The sequence below is a fragment of the Rhodamnia argentea genome, chromosome 7 (genome assembly GCF_020921035.1).
Source record: "Rhodamnia argentea isolate NSW1041297 chromosome 7, ASM2092103v1, whole genome shotgun sequence".
Taxonomy (NCBI): Eukaryota; Viridiplantae; Streptophyta; class Magnoliopsida; order Myrtales; family Myrtaceae; genus Rhodamnia; species Rhodamnia argentea.
The window spans coordinates 21,929,042-21,945,492 of NC_063156.1; the positions used below are offsets into that span (position 1 = coordinate 21,929,042).

General features: G+C 40.9%; 2 protein-coding genes across 3 annotated transcripts; one reads left to right on the forward strand and one right to left on the reverse strand.

Moving 5' to 3' along the window:
- Positions 1 to 228: 228 nt before the first annotated feature.
- On the forward strand, positions 229 to 4,025 carry LOC115734787 (TORTIFOLIA1-like protein 3). Of its 2 annotated transcripts, XM_048281983.1 has the most exons (6): positions 229 to 1,219; positions 1,526 to 1,634; positions 2,002 to 2,591; positions 2,943 to 3,157; positions 3,251 to 3,357; positions 3,767 to 4,025. In XM_048281983.1, exons 1-5 carry the CDS (start codon positions 422 to 424, stop codon positions 3,339 to 3,341), a joined length of 1,803 nt encoding a protein of 600 aa, XP_048137940.1. In that variant the 5' UTR covers positions 229 to 421; the 3' UTR covers positions 3,342 to 3,357; positions 3,767 to 4,025. The 2 variants fall into 2 exon arrangements, with proteins under 2 accessions (XP_048137940.1, XP_030521573.1); XM_030665713.2 differs by having other exon boundaries at positions 2,943 to 3,357.
- Positions 4,026 to 5,278: 1,253 nt separating this feature from the next.
- On the reverse strand, positions 5,279 to 14,320 carry LOC115734788. Its single transcript, XM_030665714.2, has 4 exons — positions 14,166 to 14,320; positions 13,642 to 13,818; positions 7,174 to 8,439; positions 5,279 to 5,595 (listed from the first exon to the last, which is right to left on the reverse strand). The coding sequence occupies exons 1-4, from the start codon at positions 14,178 to 14,180 to the stop codon at positions 5,566 to 5,568; spliced, it is 1,488 nt and encodes a 495-aa protein (XP_030521574.1). The 5' UTR covers positions 14,181 to 14,320; the 3' UTR covers positions 5,279 to 5,565.
- Positions 14,321 to 16,451: the final 2,131 nt, after the last annotated feature.

Here is a 16,451-nt window from a genome sequence, read left to right on the forward strand (position 1 = left end):
GAGACTATCTTTTGAGATAAAAAAGACCTTTCAGGCCTTTATTTAAAATAAAATTTACTTTAGGTTTTTATTTAAGAAAATAAAGAGGCTTGATGTCTTTATTTGAGATTTTTTCAAATTAAAATGACGTTCAAAGCTGATGCCAAACGACGTCGTCTCGCTCCCGCCACATCACTCCCCTGTTACCACCTTCCTCCTTTAAAAAGAAGAAGCCAAGCCAACGGAGCAGGAGCAGAAGCACAGCACGGCACAGCACGGCATCGAAAAAGTGCACAGACACTCTCTCTCTCTACCCCAGCCGAGGCCGATGCCGCCGGCGATATCGCCGGAGATGCCGGCGGCGCCACCTTCTCCTCCTGCCTCCTAATTCCGCCCACTTCCACCACCGCGACCGAATCGCCGCCCGCCGGAAACCGCCACAATGCCAGCCTACACTCCTCCGCAACCGCTGCAGAACCTCAAGCAGAGGGTTCTCACCTGCATCACCAAGCTCGCCGACCGCGACACTCACTCCATCGCGTCCTCGGAGCTGGACTCCATTGCTCGGTCGCTCGATCCGGCGTCGTTCTCGGCCTTCATCTCTTGCATCAACTCCACCGACGCGTCTGACAAGTCTCCGGTGCGCAAGCAATGCGTGAGCCTCCTCACGACTCTCTCGGTCACTCACGGCAACACTCTCTCTCCTCACCTTCCGAAGATGATCTCCGGCATCACGCGCCGCCTCCGCGATCCGGACTCCGCCGTCCGATCCGGCTGCGTCAGCGCCACTGCTGCTCTTGCCACGAACGTGAACAAACCTTCCTTCGATTCGTTCCTGAAGGCTTTCTCCGACGCACTCTTCACCGAGCAAGACGTGAACGCGCAGATGAGCGCGGCTCTGTGTTTAGCGTCGGCTATCAATGCTTCGCCGGATCCTGAGCCTGCAAAGTTGTGCAGGTTGTTGCCGAGGTTCGAGAGACTGTTGAAGGCCGACGCTTTTAGGGCGAACTCGGCGGCACTGACGCTGATTGAGAGCGTAGTTGGTGTCGGCGCGGCTAGGAGCGAGGCAGTGTTGAAGAATTTGGTGCCTTGTGTGCTTGGGTTCCTCAGTGGCGAGGACTGGGCTGCGAGGAAGGCCTCCGCGGAGGTTCTACTGAAATTGGCGGTCGTGGAGAGAGATTTGTTGGTGGAGTTTAAGCCCGCATGCCTAAAGGTCTTTGAGAATCGGCGGTTTGATAAGGTCTGATTCTTAATCTTTGACACTGCATAATTTGCAACTTTATCTGTATGATTTGGGATGGTGGCTCTGATCAAAATGGCAGCTTTGAAGAATTTTGATCTCCAGGACATGATCCATGACAATAACGTGGTAGTTGAACCGTGATTTCCTTTTTAGGGGTAATTTGCTAGTGTATGTATTAGGTGGGCAGTAGATTTGGACCTGGATTTCTGCATTAGTCATCCCGTGACAAACTTCTCATTGGTGTCGATTTTCCAATTTTTGGATCATGAATTGAAGGTCGAATTAATCCGTATGGTTTTCTAGGTGAAGGCAGTTAGGGAGGTTATGAACCAGACGGTGGAGGCCTGGAAGCTGATTCCTGATCTTTCTGAGGAGGTGTCCACTCCGCTTCAGTCAGTCTCTTCTTCCAAAGGTTCGGATCTTTCTAGCATTTTTACTTCTTGCTGGGTTTGCCGCGAGATCTACAAAAGGTTAAATTCCATTCACATTATTGTGGTGCTAACCACTCTGGACCTGAAAATGGCAACAACAACAAAAAAAATGGTTACGCAAATTAGATATTAATCTGGATTGATGTCTTCTTGGATTATGAATGTTGGAACAGTTTGCCGAGCCATAGACATAGCCATAGGATTCATGGTTGCTCAATAGGTTCAGATTTGACAAAGTTGTGACGTTAGTTTATTTTATTGCCTGCCATATTCTCAAGATCGTTTGCCAATATTTTTCTGTTGTGGTATCTGCTTGATTCAAGCTCTTTCTTCCATCTGTCAACACAGAAAATGCGAGTGACGGTCGTTATCCATCTACATCAAGAACTCTCTCTTCTTCTGGATCTGTTGGGCCTCAGATGAGGAAAAAACCAACACCACCCAGCCGTCCAACTGCACTGACTGGTTCATCTGCATCTGCAAGCACTCTAAGGAAGAGAAGTCCACTGAAGAGTAGCAACAGAAATGTCAGTCCCATCCTTCGGAAGGTGGATCATAAGAAGCCTTCGGACTGGAAAGTTGAAATTGCTATTTCCAGATCTACTTTATCAAAGGGGACTGGTGGGGATGATCTCAGGGAGACGAATGAAAACATTCCTCAAAGAAAGAGCAGTGAGATTTATGAGGTCTCAAAGCCAGAAACTAAAAGAGCCCTTTTCAGCAAGAACTCAGATGAGAATTTGCCCAAGCCTAGTGGATTCAGGTCTGGATCTCGTGTGGTTCCATGTCCCGAGGGGAGGTCTGATTTTACGCTTGTAGCTAGTAACGCTGCTGAAGATCACCACAGGAATCACAAGGACTCTGAAGATTTATCATTAATCCGCAATCAGCTTGTTCAGATCGAGCAGCAGCAATCAAGTCTACTAGATCTCCTTCAGGTCTGTTTTCCAAGCATGTGCATCGAAATGTTTTATCCAATTAATCACTGCTGACTGCACCAGGAATACACTAGAAAAAGAAAAAGTGACACCGTCATTGTATCAAGTAACAGTGTGAGAGTTTGCATATTCCAATAGAAAAACAGTTAGGATTTCTTCACATGCAGACAATGTGAAGATTTGCATAATTAGTTGCCTCATCCGTAGCAATGTTTGCACAATTGAATATTCAAGATAGTATGCTAATACTGTGAGCTATTTTTGCTCTTCGGTTACCTTTTATGGTTATATCCATATCAACACTTGTGCTGGTGCTTGTTCTCATTTTACATTCCTGTGTACTCCTATTAGCGATTCATTGGGAGCTCACAAAATGGAATGCGTTCTCTGGAGACACGTGTGCATGGTTTAGAGATGGCATTGGATGAGATCTCATATGACTTGGCACTAACAAGTGGAAGGATGACTAGTACCAACTCCAAGAGAACCTCTTGTTGCATGTTACCTACCGATTTCTTGAGTTCAAGATTTCGGAGGAAGCCAGAGGGTCGGTACTCAAGTTCCAGGTTCATCTCTTCCGATACACCATCAGTATCCTCCACACGCTTCAGAACTGATAGGAGCTGTGACAATGGAGTGTGTAATTTGGAGAACCGCAGGTTTCGACAGCAGGGTGGTGCTGGCTTCATGGTGAATCCATTGGCCAAGATTCATACTGAGAATCGGTCAATTCCTGAGATGGTGCAGTAGCCAATACAATTGTCAGGTACTGAGTCATGATATTTCCACCTTTCTTTAGTTCTGTCTTGGCGGATAAATGAATTGGCCTTAGTGACTGAAACCTCCTCGCAAGACAAGTCATCACATTGTACTGCCTCACATTCTTCAGTTGCAACTCATTAGAGATCATATTGAAGGTTTCATTTCACTTCTGAAATAGCAAGACCCAAACCCCCTGCCACTGCAGACTCATATTCTCAATGTCCCATTTCGAAAATCAAGATAAATTTCGTTTTAATTCCGTAGCTGTTCCACCTCTGTGGTAACCCCTATATCCGGTTAATCTTACCATTTTCAGTCCTACTAACGAACCACTAGTTGGAGGAATAGGTGTCCTGTAAATTTGTGGTTCATTTGCAGTATCTGACCCTGATTTTTCGCATTCTATGCAACAGATGCATAGTTTTGTTTCCATCAGAAACCGGAACCTCTGAAGTCGAGCAGCTTACCAGATGGAAGGTTCTGCCTTTTAAGACTTTAAACTTCTCTTGTTGAAGTTCCTGTAAAGATGAATCTGGTGAGAGAGAGAGAAGACAAACAGATTAATTTGTCTGACTCTACGTGGGGCTGCCGGCAGAAGCCGTCACAGATCGCCTTTTGCCATATTTGAAGTGAAAGATCAAGAAACCAGATGACATCAACCTGGGCATCCCCGAATACAGAGCCTGGAATGTGTACAGAGGGTTATGTGTCTTCTCTTTCGCGTTGGTCGCCTTAAACTTTGATCTCTTCCTTAGGTCTCAGGATTCTTGTATTGCTCTCGTAATGATTGAACGCTGTTGTAATCACTCCACCGGTCAGTGTCGGCAGAGCCATAACTCGAATCTTGTCTGCAAATCTCACTTCACTGGACAAATGGAACCGTGTTTGCCTCGTGCGATGCATACGTCGCGAGCGGAGCGTTAAGATAGGAGGTAGTCATATATGAGGGAGATGATTTGTCTACAATCGATAAAGATCGGGGTCCAAGCCCCAACAACTTCATTGGAAGGAGGAAACACTGCAAACTTTCAAGAAATCGTGAATTTGTTATTAGAGGAGTTAAATAGGTGGGTTGAGCGGAATGTGATTTGATCTATATTGATCCATTTAATCCGTTTTGATTTATTTTCATACACTACAAATTTAACGATCTATATCGATCCGACCCATATTATTAAAATATTTTCATATTTAATCTAATTTAGCAAAATTTATGAACATTGTGGACAATTTTTATAACTAAAAAAATAAAAATAAAGAATAAACTCACTTAAGATAATTATCTAACTCATTTAAGACCCATCAATTTCTTAACAATCTATTTATGACCCATTTAAATTTATTAAGCAACTCATTTATAATCGATGCTCTTAAATATGGGTTATAATATGAGTTTTTGATCCATTTTGCCACCTCTATTTGTTTCCAAGGAGTGGACGGGAAATTGCTGTATGGACCAGACAAATGTGCCGTGCGTGTATCTGAATGGTCGAATCCAGTGGACCTACGTTAAATCTAGTTGCATTCATCGCTTTTATTTATCTAGTGTCCCCATTGTTAACCTTGGTAAGATCCATCAATTATGAATGGATTTGCTTACACGATTCGAGTTGTTCTAATTGCATTACTCTGATCTGGGCTGGTTATACCGGCATGAAGTTCTCTGTTCCAATCTCAAACGATAACAAATCGAGTTTCTTCAATTCGAGCAGGGGAGAGAATTCACGGATCAAGTCTGGAGCGAAAATCTCAAGATCTCGCCAAGAGTAAGCTAAACGAGATCGGTAAATGTGAACTACGTTGCTCGGGTTGAGACTAGTTAACGAGAGATGGAGCCCTGATTATTCATGACAGGCAACGAGCTTCAAAGAAAAACAAGCAATTCTCCATGTATCTCAAAATGACAAATCACAACACTATTCACGGCAATGAATGTCGTCATTAAATAGATAACGAAAAGTTTCATATCATCTGTCTCTCTATGATACTGCTATGAATGATAAGTCAAGAATAACTATATCATGCAGGTTCCACGGTCATTATTTATGTACAACTAGATAAATATGAGGATATTGATAAATTAATGAGCATAAATACTTCATAAATGATCCGATCGCTTCCTTTATGTCTATGCAAACCGCCTCGCTGCTATTTGTATGGATATTGAGGGACTCTCCTGGTCTCTCTTCATGTAACAGTGACATGGCCTTTACTACCATTTGTTCTTCGCCAGAGACATAAGCTGCACAGCGCATTTTACAATTAGAAAGAGTTAAAGAAACCAATGGATCAACAACATGACAAAGGGGACTCATGTTAACAGGCAACCTGAGCAGCGGAAAAGGTGAAAATTCTACTTTATTGCTTATCCTATGAGCATAACCTTCTTTCTCTAATCATCGAATAGCACGATTTTATCCACCTGGCCTAACCACATATCCGACAGCAGAAGGTTTGTACTACACAAGGCAGACTGGCAGTGCTATGAAACATGATTAGGGCACTCATAGCTCCCAATTCATTGCCATAAAACTCACTTTGCGCAAAGAGGCAAAGGAAAGGAAAGAATGACATTTCAGGATACATAAATGGTCTTACTTAAAAGTTAGAAGAACGGAATTCTTAAGTAAATCATCACTTTGAGAGTATTTGATTCCTAAAAACTGCGCACGTGAGAAATGGGTAACTAATCTGCAATTGGGAGGTTTAGGAACCGGGAAGGCCATACCTACAGTGCGCACAGCAACTAGAACCCAAAACAAAACGAAAGGCCATGGGGAAAACCTTTATTCTCGAAGCACACAAGCATAGAGAAGTTTAGCAGCCACTGAGGACAACTATGGAAACAGAAGTTGAAAAGATGGACACAACTTACTGCTGCAGTTGGTTTTCAAGCAAATAAAAGCTTAATTTGCACAAAAAGTGCACTCGCATGATTGCAGCTGAAGCTATAATCAATGAGGACCCGCTGCTCTGAACAATTGATGTACTGAGGTAAAGAATTTCCAAACAATATGCTTATAAAACTAGAAAGAAGCATAATACACTCATTGTAATTGGAAAAAGCAATTTAGTAATGCATCAGGATGTAGTAGTTAAGGATGTTGTCGTGGCAATCAAGCAATTCCAACGATAGTTAGAAATATAATAACAGGTTTCCACTACAGCTTGTTCTAACTTATTCCCCATAGAGGTGTGCAGAAGAACCTAGGATAACATTAGAGGTCACAAGAAAAGTTTAGAACTGGTAAGTACGGTGTATGTTTCAGGGTGTGGGTTCAGACCTCCACCTTGTACCTCATGATCTACACCTAATGCAAGATACTTGCAGAAAAATGTAGGTACCCTAAAAAACGTATTTAAATAATGTGCAAATTTCTGGAGCTATTATGTTTTAAGTACTTCACCTGTGCAGCGTTTTGGTTTATGATCGTCCATTATTGTAGAATGCACATATTGTCTAATGTGTCTGAGTGTTTTAGTAATTGATATAGGTGCAGTGAATTTTCACTTAATAAGAAATTTAAAATACTAAAATACCAGGTAGTGAAACATGTAGAACCGAAAGGTTCTTAGGTCTCAGGGCCGTTCTAAGAGCCTACAAGGTAGATTTCGACTTTCAAAATTTTACCATCAATGTCCACGTGGTAGATCCTAAAGGAGGACAAACACCCTTTCCACCCTAGAACCTGCACACCACTACCTAATGTACTGCATTTCCAACAGCAGATCATACACAACTAGTTAGAGGCTACATAACTAGATAAGCTAAGCCAAATTTTACACAACTTCGCATACAACCAGATAATACATCACAAACCTGTTCTGCAATTTGCGCTAGCTGTTGACTGTCTTGAGATGTTTCACATGAAAGGGCAGAGTTCTCCTGCTTCAAAGAACGGTCATGTTTTCGTCTCTTTTTCTTCGAAGTAATATCAGCACCACAGAAAGTGCCATCAGGGCTGCACAAAGTTTCCTTCTTACGCCTAGCAAATGTGAACTTGATAATCTTCTTCTCCAGAGGTCTGCCTGAAATCCCGTCACTTACACCAGAAGCTTTCAGATCTGAGTTTGATAAGTCGTTGATTTTATCTTGATCTGATGTGGTGACTAAAACATTTAAATTCTGGACTCCACCATTACCCTGTCCTATAATTTTTGATTCCTTCGGCGCCTTACTTCCATTATCTGCATCCACCATAATACCTGATTTAACAAGCTCAACATCTTTACGAGTAACCAGAGTATCCAATTTCTCCGTTACTTTGGTTGCCTCTGAAGGTGAATGTAGTCTGCATGGTGGATGAGATTCCTTAGAAATCCCGAAGGAAAAAACATCAGTTGCTCTCTGCTTTGTCAAAGTCTGGTCATGCAGCTTCCCCCATGAGGTATTTTTGCTTCTGCATCCTGGAGTCCTTTTTCTTTTTTTCACATAAGTTTCAACGACCGCATTGCAGTCCGCTTTTATCACTTTCAATGGAGAGGGTTCTCTCTTCCTCCCATACTTCTTATCTGCAGAGAGGTTGGATATCGCATCTGACACTTTACCTTCTCTTCCCCCACTGTGTGTCCCATGTCTAACATTCTCCTTTTGTCCAGAGAAAGACAGCTGTGGAGATGAATTCTTTTCAAATGCCCACACTCTCTGAGTGTCCTTGTTTCTCCTAAGCTTAGGCTCTTTGCCTCTCATTACTGTGACAGAAAAATTGCGGTTATGAACACAGCAGTAGTCATTGAGAGCTTGACCTTTACAGGAGCAATTACTCCCCACCGATCCTTTATTGGAACTGATATTCATGCCAGAAACTTCATAAGCAGTCTGTGAATCTGACTGAGACTGTCCTACAGAACCAGAAGTAGTATGTCTTTTCCCCCCTACTACTTCTTCAGGTTTCACAGTATCACCAGTTGTACGAGTCTTACTAACATGATGTGATTTATGAGTTGTTTCATTTTCCAACTGATCTCGAGCTTCCTTCAACTCTTCTCTAAGCTCTTTGACAGTATTCTTAGATTCCTGAAGTTGTGCCTCAAGCTCTACAATTCTCTCTTGCCGCCATGCTGATGTTGTTTCTGCTTCACTCAACTGCATATAAAGAAGAATAAATTAATGCAGGTTCTATTCCAAAGTACTAGAAGGATTTGAAGATTTTTAAATAGATTTTGGAAATAAATGATGCGTGTTAGCTTACAAATCCAATAAAAAAGGATAAGAGTTTCATTCCTCTATTTTGCAGCCTAATTCATAAGTTGTAAGTCTTCCAACAGGAAACAGTCCAAGAAAAGGTGTGAAAGAATTTCGGCACTCCAGAAATTTGCAAAAGACATCTCCAGTTTACCAAATTATACAATGAGGACATTGAATAACTTCATTTTGTCATGAAGCAGGTATTGCCATCCCCGAAAAGATAATTTGACTCTAGTAATATTTAAAGAATTTCAAGCACTTTCCTACCTACTCACTATAAATGAGATTAAGCAGAAGGAATCGGTACAGAGGTTATTACAAACATAAACATACAGAGAAATGCATAAAGATACTAGGTCTTGCCAAGAATATCATGAATATAAACATCGCAGAGAAAATGCATAATGATACAATCATAGGATGAAAATTGGTGAGGCCAAAGCATCAATAGTTGTTCCATCATGACTTAAAAATCATGAATTCGAGTAAATTCTGCAACTTTGGAGAAAAGCTGCATGGATGACTCTCCTCCCGTGTAATTTTCGGCGTAACGTGCAGTAACGCTGTTGTAGTTTAAAATCCCAGCTATGCAAGAAAACTGTTTCCAAGATCACTGTTTTCATGCCAAAGAAAGCAAGGCAATACATTAAAGTGTCAAGAAAAGCTTAATGGTGCAAGATGTTTGAAGAAAATATCAGGAGATACCCTAATTTACTAAAACATAGGATATTGACCGCAGTAAAATCAAACAGTACTTTCAAAATTCAGCAAAAAGTAAGGACCACACATTACACAACGTAATAAATTATAAACGCCCCTAAATCCGAGATGCTCAAACCATTAGAGGAAATTTAGGCAATATGCATGCATATGCATGCAGGAAAAGAATGTGGAAGGTATGTTTCATGCCAAAAAGGCGGAAAACTAACTCGTTTTGTGTGCTCAATTGAGGACTCCAAGACAAGGTAACCGTCATTTAAAAAATACCTAATATGCCACCAAACAAGTCCCATTTCAATATCATGTAGCTGTTATACGATAAGATACGTAAGATATTGACAAGTAAAATTAGCTACTACTTTCCAAACTTCTGCCTAAAATAAGTAACCATGTATTGTTTACCTAAATGTGATGGACATCAAATCATGACAGAAGGTGATAGACAAGATGTGCATGCAGTAAAAGTTTGTAAAAGGGTAAGATTCATCCCAAAAGGAGGGAAATCGTCAATGAATCAACCAATAGGCTGAGTCGAGGTTTGAAAAGCAGTCGTGCTTCAAAAAATGCCTAATATGCCTATAAACAGGTCTCATTTCAAGCCAAACAAGAGGTAGAACTGTCCGGCCAGACATCTATTGATAATACGGCCTCCTTTGATAGAACTAAAATCTTCAAGTAAATGGAAATGAAAATCATGAACTTGTAAATGATATGAGCAGGAACTTAGAGGTTTCAAAGAAATTATAAGCAATTAGTAATCGGTTTGAAGTAACCGCCAACTGAGATGCAATATTTCTCATTGCTTGCAGCGAAACAATTGTTACAATTTAAGGGCACTTGAACATTTCAACAAAGAGGGACATATTCTAGCATACCTGAATGTTCACAATGCCACCCAAAATAATAAATACACTATCAAATCCAAAATGTCAAACCAAATTTGGGAAAACAAATGCTCAGTTGTATACATGTAAAAAGTATGTCAAGGCAGATAAAATACAATGTACACAAGAAAGCGGAAGAAAAATTGCTTTGGTAACTATTTTTGCAATTTCAAACGATAGGACTATAGAAATCTCTCTAAAAAGGAAATTTGGAAAGCACAATATGCTATTTAATTTCCTCAACATGCTTTCTTATGTGTCACTGGATTTCCAAAGCCACTTAGTTGAAAGGCATAATCCAAGATTTCTATCCGTTACATGCTCATTGCATAATCCAAGATCCAGAAACTTGAATCTCAAGCAGGTTGAGGGGAGGATGCCCATTCTCTGAAGAACTATTTTCCGTTTGTTACGTAATAGAGAAAACATAGGACTCAAACTGGCCCATCAAGAAGTCAGCACATCTGAAACTTCGCATGGACACTTTAGATGTTGTTATTGAAAGGTATAATATCATCTCAAGATCATCAAAGATATGACTTCTAAGAGAGCTTGATAGAAAAAACTAATAATAGAGCTATTCCTCGACATTTAACTGCGAGTTGCAAATTACATGCACAGCCAATCAAGGAAGCAAACATATTGTTTTGTTATGGAATCAACGCATGCCATATTCTGCCAAGTAATCAAAAGGACTGCACTGTAATAAGGAAAAATGACGTAATAAGACACATTTCGGAGTTCTTCTTCTCTTTATTTCTTTCTTACTTTATTTTCATTTTGAAATAAACAGTTGCTCAACTTGAACTTTCTGTTTCTTCGCATAAGAACATTTTCAGGTTTCATTTCGGTTGATGACTTCCATGTCAATGCTGGCTAGATTGTGGTACCATATGGTGAAAGACATATCTTCTTCGGGACGAAACAATACATTGGACACAATTTGACTCAAAAGCTTAAACTGCAAAACAAAAACTGGGCTAGTTGCGTATACTCTACGTTTTCTCATGCGGAATATATCCTCAACCCATACATCACCAGTTCACTCTATCATAAGTCTAACACTTTCCATATGACAACTAATGTCATGAGCATCTGAAGAGAATGTCCCATGCCAGACAAATCATATAACAACTAACATCCACTGTCTCTCAGGTTTCTCCTTATATCCATCCGTAACACTTAACAATTCATAAGTAACCATTGGCCGCGTGATCTAGCATGAGCCTATTGTCAACCAAGGAACAGCACTATATGTGCAAACACTCACATGATCATTAGTTGATTTACCTTGGTCCATGCGTACCAGAACAAAGAATTGCAAAAGAAAACAATATGTATATTTGTGAATGATTAGCTTCTGCCGAACATCAGCTGACTACAACAAAGAATAAACTGCTCAAAAGTACAAACAAAATGCTAGTAAACATAGGTACCTTGTCCGATAAACTACTCTAAGACACTTGTCTTTCTAGGAACAGAGAAATTTTCTCTCAGGCTGAGTATGCATTTTATCCATCACGAATTGGAAAAGACTAAAGCTGTTTGTTTGCATCCTTGGCAACAAGATTGAAAGCAGAAATACAACATGCCTGGGCGATAACCTGCTCTAAGACACTCGTCTTTTTAGTAACGGAGAAATTTTCTCTCAGGCTGAGTATGCATTTTATCCGTCACGAATTGGAAAAGACTAAAGCTGTTTGTTTGCATCCTTGGCGACAAGATTGAAAGCAGAAATACGACATGCCTGGGTGGTAAACTACAATTTGAAGATAGTTTAAGCTCTAAAGATTTTGACATTATACAAACAATCTGACAATAAAGACCATTTATTACTGAAGATTTTCTGAGTTTAGCATTAAAGCACAATCACTTCATTATCATTTGAATTGGTACATCTTTCTCAGTGTACAAAGTAATGTTTCGTTCAAGGTTGCTGAACTAACAGAGTAAAAGAAATGTTCAGTAGGTCGTATGCAAGGATATGTGTCTTCAGTTGGTGCTCCTCGATATATGAAAAAAAGAATCTCCGAGTCTGAACTGTAGGATCAGATTCACCTATCTTTTTCTTTAATGACAAGGGAGGCACTAACTAAAGAGATCAAAACCAAGGATTATCGTGGTACAGGTACACTAGCAGGAATCAAGTCCTTCATTTTGCATCATCTTAACAGAGAGAGGCATGGAGATTTCTCAGCCTCAGAGGCCGGTTATTGTAGTAGCTCCACTCAATTCACATCCCCTACACGTGCATCAAGATGTTTATGCATGAATTCATGCAATGCCTCCATATAGTGGAAACTTTGACATCGTTGTTTTGGATTCTTCATGGATTTTTGGGCACAAGCTTAATGAAATTGGAGAACTTTCACATAGAGAGAAAACTGCTATTTTAATAACAACCATCAGGTAAAATGCTGAAATTGATATGTAATTACAAATTATGGTGTATAATGTAGCTACAAATTGGCATGACAAACTAAAATGCTTGCAGCTTCAGTTGCACCAATTTTCTGTATCATCGTGCTCGGAGTACAATCAGGCACAATTGCTTCCAAAGTGCCCTGGAGCAAATTAATGGCACCCAACACACTTATGCCTTAACAATGCTTCATTGTTGGATGACAACATAAGCCAACTAGAAAGATGGAAATAGAATGGAGAGGCAATTAGTTAACTGTTTTGACCGGAGAAGAATCTAGAGATTCTCCATATTCGGCCACGCCTTATAAAAAGGTGAGCCAATGAAACTTTCCATGAGCTGAAACAGGAAGCAGATCGAGATTTTCTATTATGTCTACTGTATTGAAGGGAAGACTGTCTCGTAAGTCAGGAGCTTAAATCAAATCATGGGATTTTCCGCTTCACCATACATGGGTTGTATAGTTAAATGCACATCACTCGTAACAAAATTAGAGGAAGAAAGCATCCTCTATCAGCCCAAGTCTGATCTTATCATTAGGCACACAGCCTTGGGAAGTTAAGCACAGATTTAAGTGATTGTTGACGGCCCTACCACTTATGCATTAGACATAAATAATGAGAAAGACCGACCAACACGACCGCCAGGCCTATGCAGAAAGCTAATTGGAACTCCTATTGCAGCAGGAAAAATGACCTATCCGCGTGTACTAGTGGCGATTGGATTTGTTTCACACACAATCTATCATCTATTGCTGTACCCAATAGTAAACGAAATAAAATGTAGGCAAAAAAACTCTAAAACTAACGGCTTTACGTGGTATTTGTTTTACCACAAAATTAGTGTAACATTCACAGAGTTACACAACTGGTGAAATATAGGTATCGAAAGCAGACAGACAGCTGCAGCTTCTAGAAAACGAGTGCGATGATATCCACTAAAGACCAAAGTTTGATTATCGAACAACTATCCACACTGGCCATGCCAATTAATTGACAAAAAGACCACAGGCTCCTCATCAACCTCGCTGCCTGTAAAACAAAAGCCAAAGCAAGACAAAACGACATATTATACCTTGGCATCATACATTTGCTTCAACCTCAAAAGCAAACGCAACGCCTCTTCCTTCGAACCAAGGAGCTCCTCCTTAAACTGAGTAGCTCTTCTTTCAGCTGCCATCACTCGCGCCGCCTCCTCCTTGGCCATGCCTAAGATAATCTCCGCGTACGCCTTCTTCAAGGCCATCAGTTTCTAACCAAACAGAAATTCAGAAAAAGCCTCAGACCAAAATCGAATACAAAACCATCCGCCAAAATGGAAACGAACATCAGCACAATCAGAACAGCCATCAATCACCTACCGTTGCCCGCGGAGGAAGAGAAGAGAAAAAACCAAAACGCCTCAAAAGAAATGGAAATCGACCAGAAACACCACCCGAATCACGCGAAGCATCGAGAGGAACACGGTAAACCAACCAAAACGAGCACAGCAAACGCCATTCCCCGCTGGAGAGAGAGAGAGGGAGAGACGCACGGCTATGATCGACAATGAAGACGCAAAAGGGAATCGATCGGTCCGTCGTTCCAATGGAATTTTACCTGGAAATCGTCCATCTTCGACTAGTGGATTCGATCGCCTTCTCTCCTGCTTCTTCGAGCTTGGGTCGCGAATTCTGAGAGCGACCACAGTAGAGAGGGAGACTGAGAGCGAGAGAGGCAGTTGTGTTTTATTCGTTTACTCACAAGCAGGACCAGCTGTCTGTTAGGAACTTCAAACTCCCATTTCCCCCAACAGAGATTGCCCTCGGAGGCGCTCCTAATTACAAAAGAACCACTGGTGCCCTCACCTTCTTTCGTCCGGGGGGAAGAGAGGTTTTTAGTCTGTGGGCGCGCGCGCTTCCGAAGGCCGGGGCCCACCGGCGACATGGGCCAGGCATGCTGCCACGTGGACTCCTGCATGTGGTCTTAGGCGACGGTTGCATTGGAAACTTGAGCAATTCTTGGATGCATACGCATCACGTGAGCTTAGTACAGTCAACCCCGTTCGATCACATGGGTCCCGCGTGCAACCCACTGATATCAAGGGCTCATATAGATTGGATTCAGGTGTAGACGGGGGTAGACAATTTTTTTCCCCGGAGAAAGCACGGCGTCGCGGTTGGACTTGCGGGTGTCGGCGGGCTTACGGTGGGTGGCGCTCCATACGAACGCGGACGCCGTCAGTTCAATCCCAGTCGTTGTTGGGCGAATGGGGACAAGAAGAGAAGATACGAGGATAAGGACCGGTTTGAAAACACTTTGACTTCTTGTTTTTTTATTTCTCTTTTTTGTTGATATGCCTTTTGCAGTTCATTAAATTATTCACTCTTTTCTAGGAGAATGTAATGGGACGCGCAATAACTTCTTGCCTTGTTCATTGCAAGTTGGATCGTATCGGTTCTTAGATAAGTCCTGTTCAGATTCAGGCTGTCCTCGAGCGGAGCAATGCGAACTATGTTGCCGTTTATGCTGCGAAAATTTAATGCGGTGCAATACAACTAATTTGGCAAGTGAGTAAATTATAGATTAGCTCCTTAATTAATCTTACTAATCAAATTATTGTAACTCAAAAGAGAGTATGGTAATCCCGTTCAGCGGGTTCGAATCCCGAAGAAGGAAGACACGAGCAATTTTCTTATTGAAACATCACCTATGATATATGCATGACAGCAAATTTTCAATAACAAAGGCAATGGGTGGTGAATAATGACTCTAATATCCTCTAAATTTTCCCCTAAAACTAGAATGACACGCAATAAATTCTACAAAAATTGCCTCCTTCATACCCATTATATGTTTTCCTAGGTTGAAATGCAATGCAATAAAGATAGGGGTGTGTTTGTTCCGCTGAAAATTTTGAAATAATGAAAAATGTTTTCTACATAAATCATTTTCAAGAAAACTATTTAATTTTCATTTGTTTGTTGATTTGGGAAAGAGATTTCATTTATAAGATGAGAGGGACTAAGTTTTTCCTCAATCTAAACTTAATGTTCTTGGCCTATGGAAATTATTTTTTGCAGATCGGTTAATTTCTAGTCATCCATGTAAACAATTTCCTTTCAAACAAATGGATCATAAGTTGATAAGCATTATCGATTGTGAACCATCTACAAATGATGCTTTCACGGGCTTCCATAGTCATGTACATAATGTAACCATCGAGAGCGGTTATTATTCGCATTCTAACTCCAGCTGCTTCCAAGATTCCTAGCCTCTACTTTATTTCACTTATAACCATATGCTCTTATCCACAAGAAGTTATACTTTGGCTCTATCTTGACCTCTACATTTCCCATCGAACTTGCGATTGGCCAGCCCTTCTTCTTTGTATGTTGATCTCCAACTTTTGCCACAAGTGAGGCTAGCCGTTGCCCATGGCTGGCCCTCTCTTTGCGAGGTGAGGCCGTCCCTCGTTGGCCTTGCTTATGGCCGGTGAGGGTGGCCCTCACCCAGCCCTATCCAAGCAACATCGGTGGTTGGCCATTGCCTTAGTCCGGCCACTAACAAAAATAAGGAAAAAGAAAAAATAAACAAAAAGTAAAATGCTCAAATTCCTTAGGTCCGGCCCTTATTGAAGATTGATATTGTCACTTTATGTCCTTATGTACAATAATATTCATGTGAGACCCTTATTTGAGACAATGCAAGTAATTCATACCCTTATTTGAAACGATGTCTCTTTCAAGCCCTTCTTTGAGATGAGGGCACTTTTAACTTTTATTTGAAATTTTTCCTTGTTTTAAAGAAAGACCTGACTAAATGCATTTTCTTCATTTATTTTTTTTATTTTGTTATTTTTTTTCTTTTCATTTTTCTCATTTCTCTCTTTTTTTCCTTTGTTAC

Coding starts and splice junctions, on each gene's coding strand:
- LOC115734788 (XM_030665714.2), bottom strand. Junction 8,440..13,641: donor AGCAAATGTATGATGCCAAG/GTATAATATGTC, acceptor CTTTATATGCAG/TTGAGTGAAGCAGAAACAAC. Junction 5,596..7,173: donor TAGCGCAAATTGCAGAACAG/GTTTGTGATGTA, acceptor TGCGCTGTGCAG/CTTATGTCTCTGGCGAAGAA.
- LOC115734787 (XM_030665713.2), top strand. CDS start 422: ATGCCAGCCTACACTCCTCCGCAACCGCTGCAGAACCTCAAGCAGAGG. Junction 1,220..1,525: donor AGAATCGGCGGTTTGATAAG/GTCTGATTCTTA, acceptor ATGGTTTTCTAG/GTGAAGGCAGTTAGGGAGGT. Junction 2,592..2,942: donor GTCTACTAGATCTCCTTCAG/GTCTGTTTTCCA, acceptor TACTCCTATTAG/CGATTCATTGGGAGCTCACA.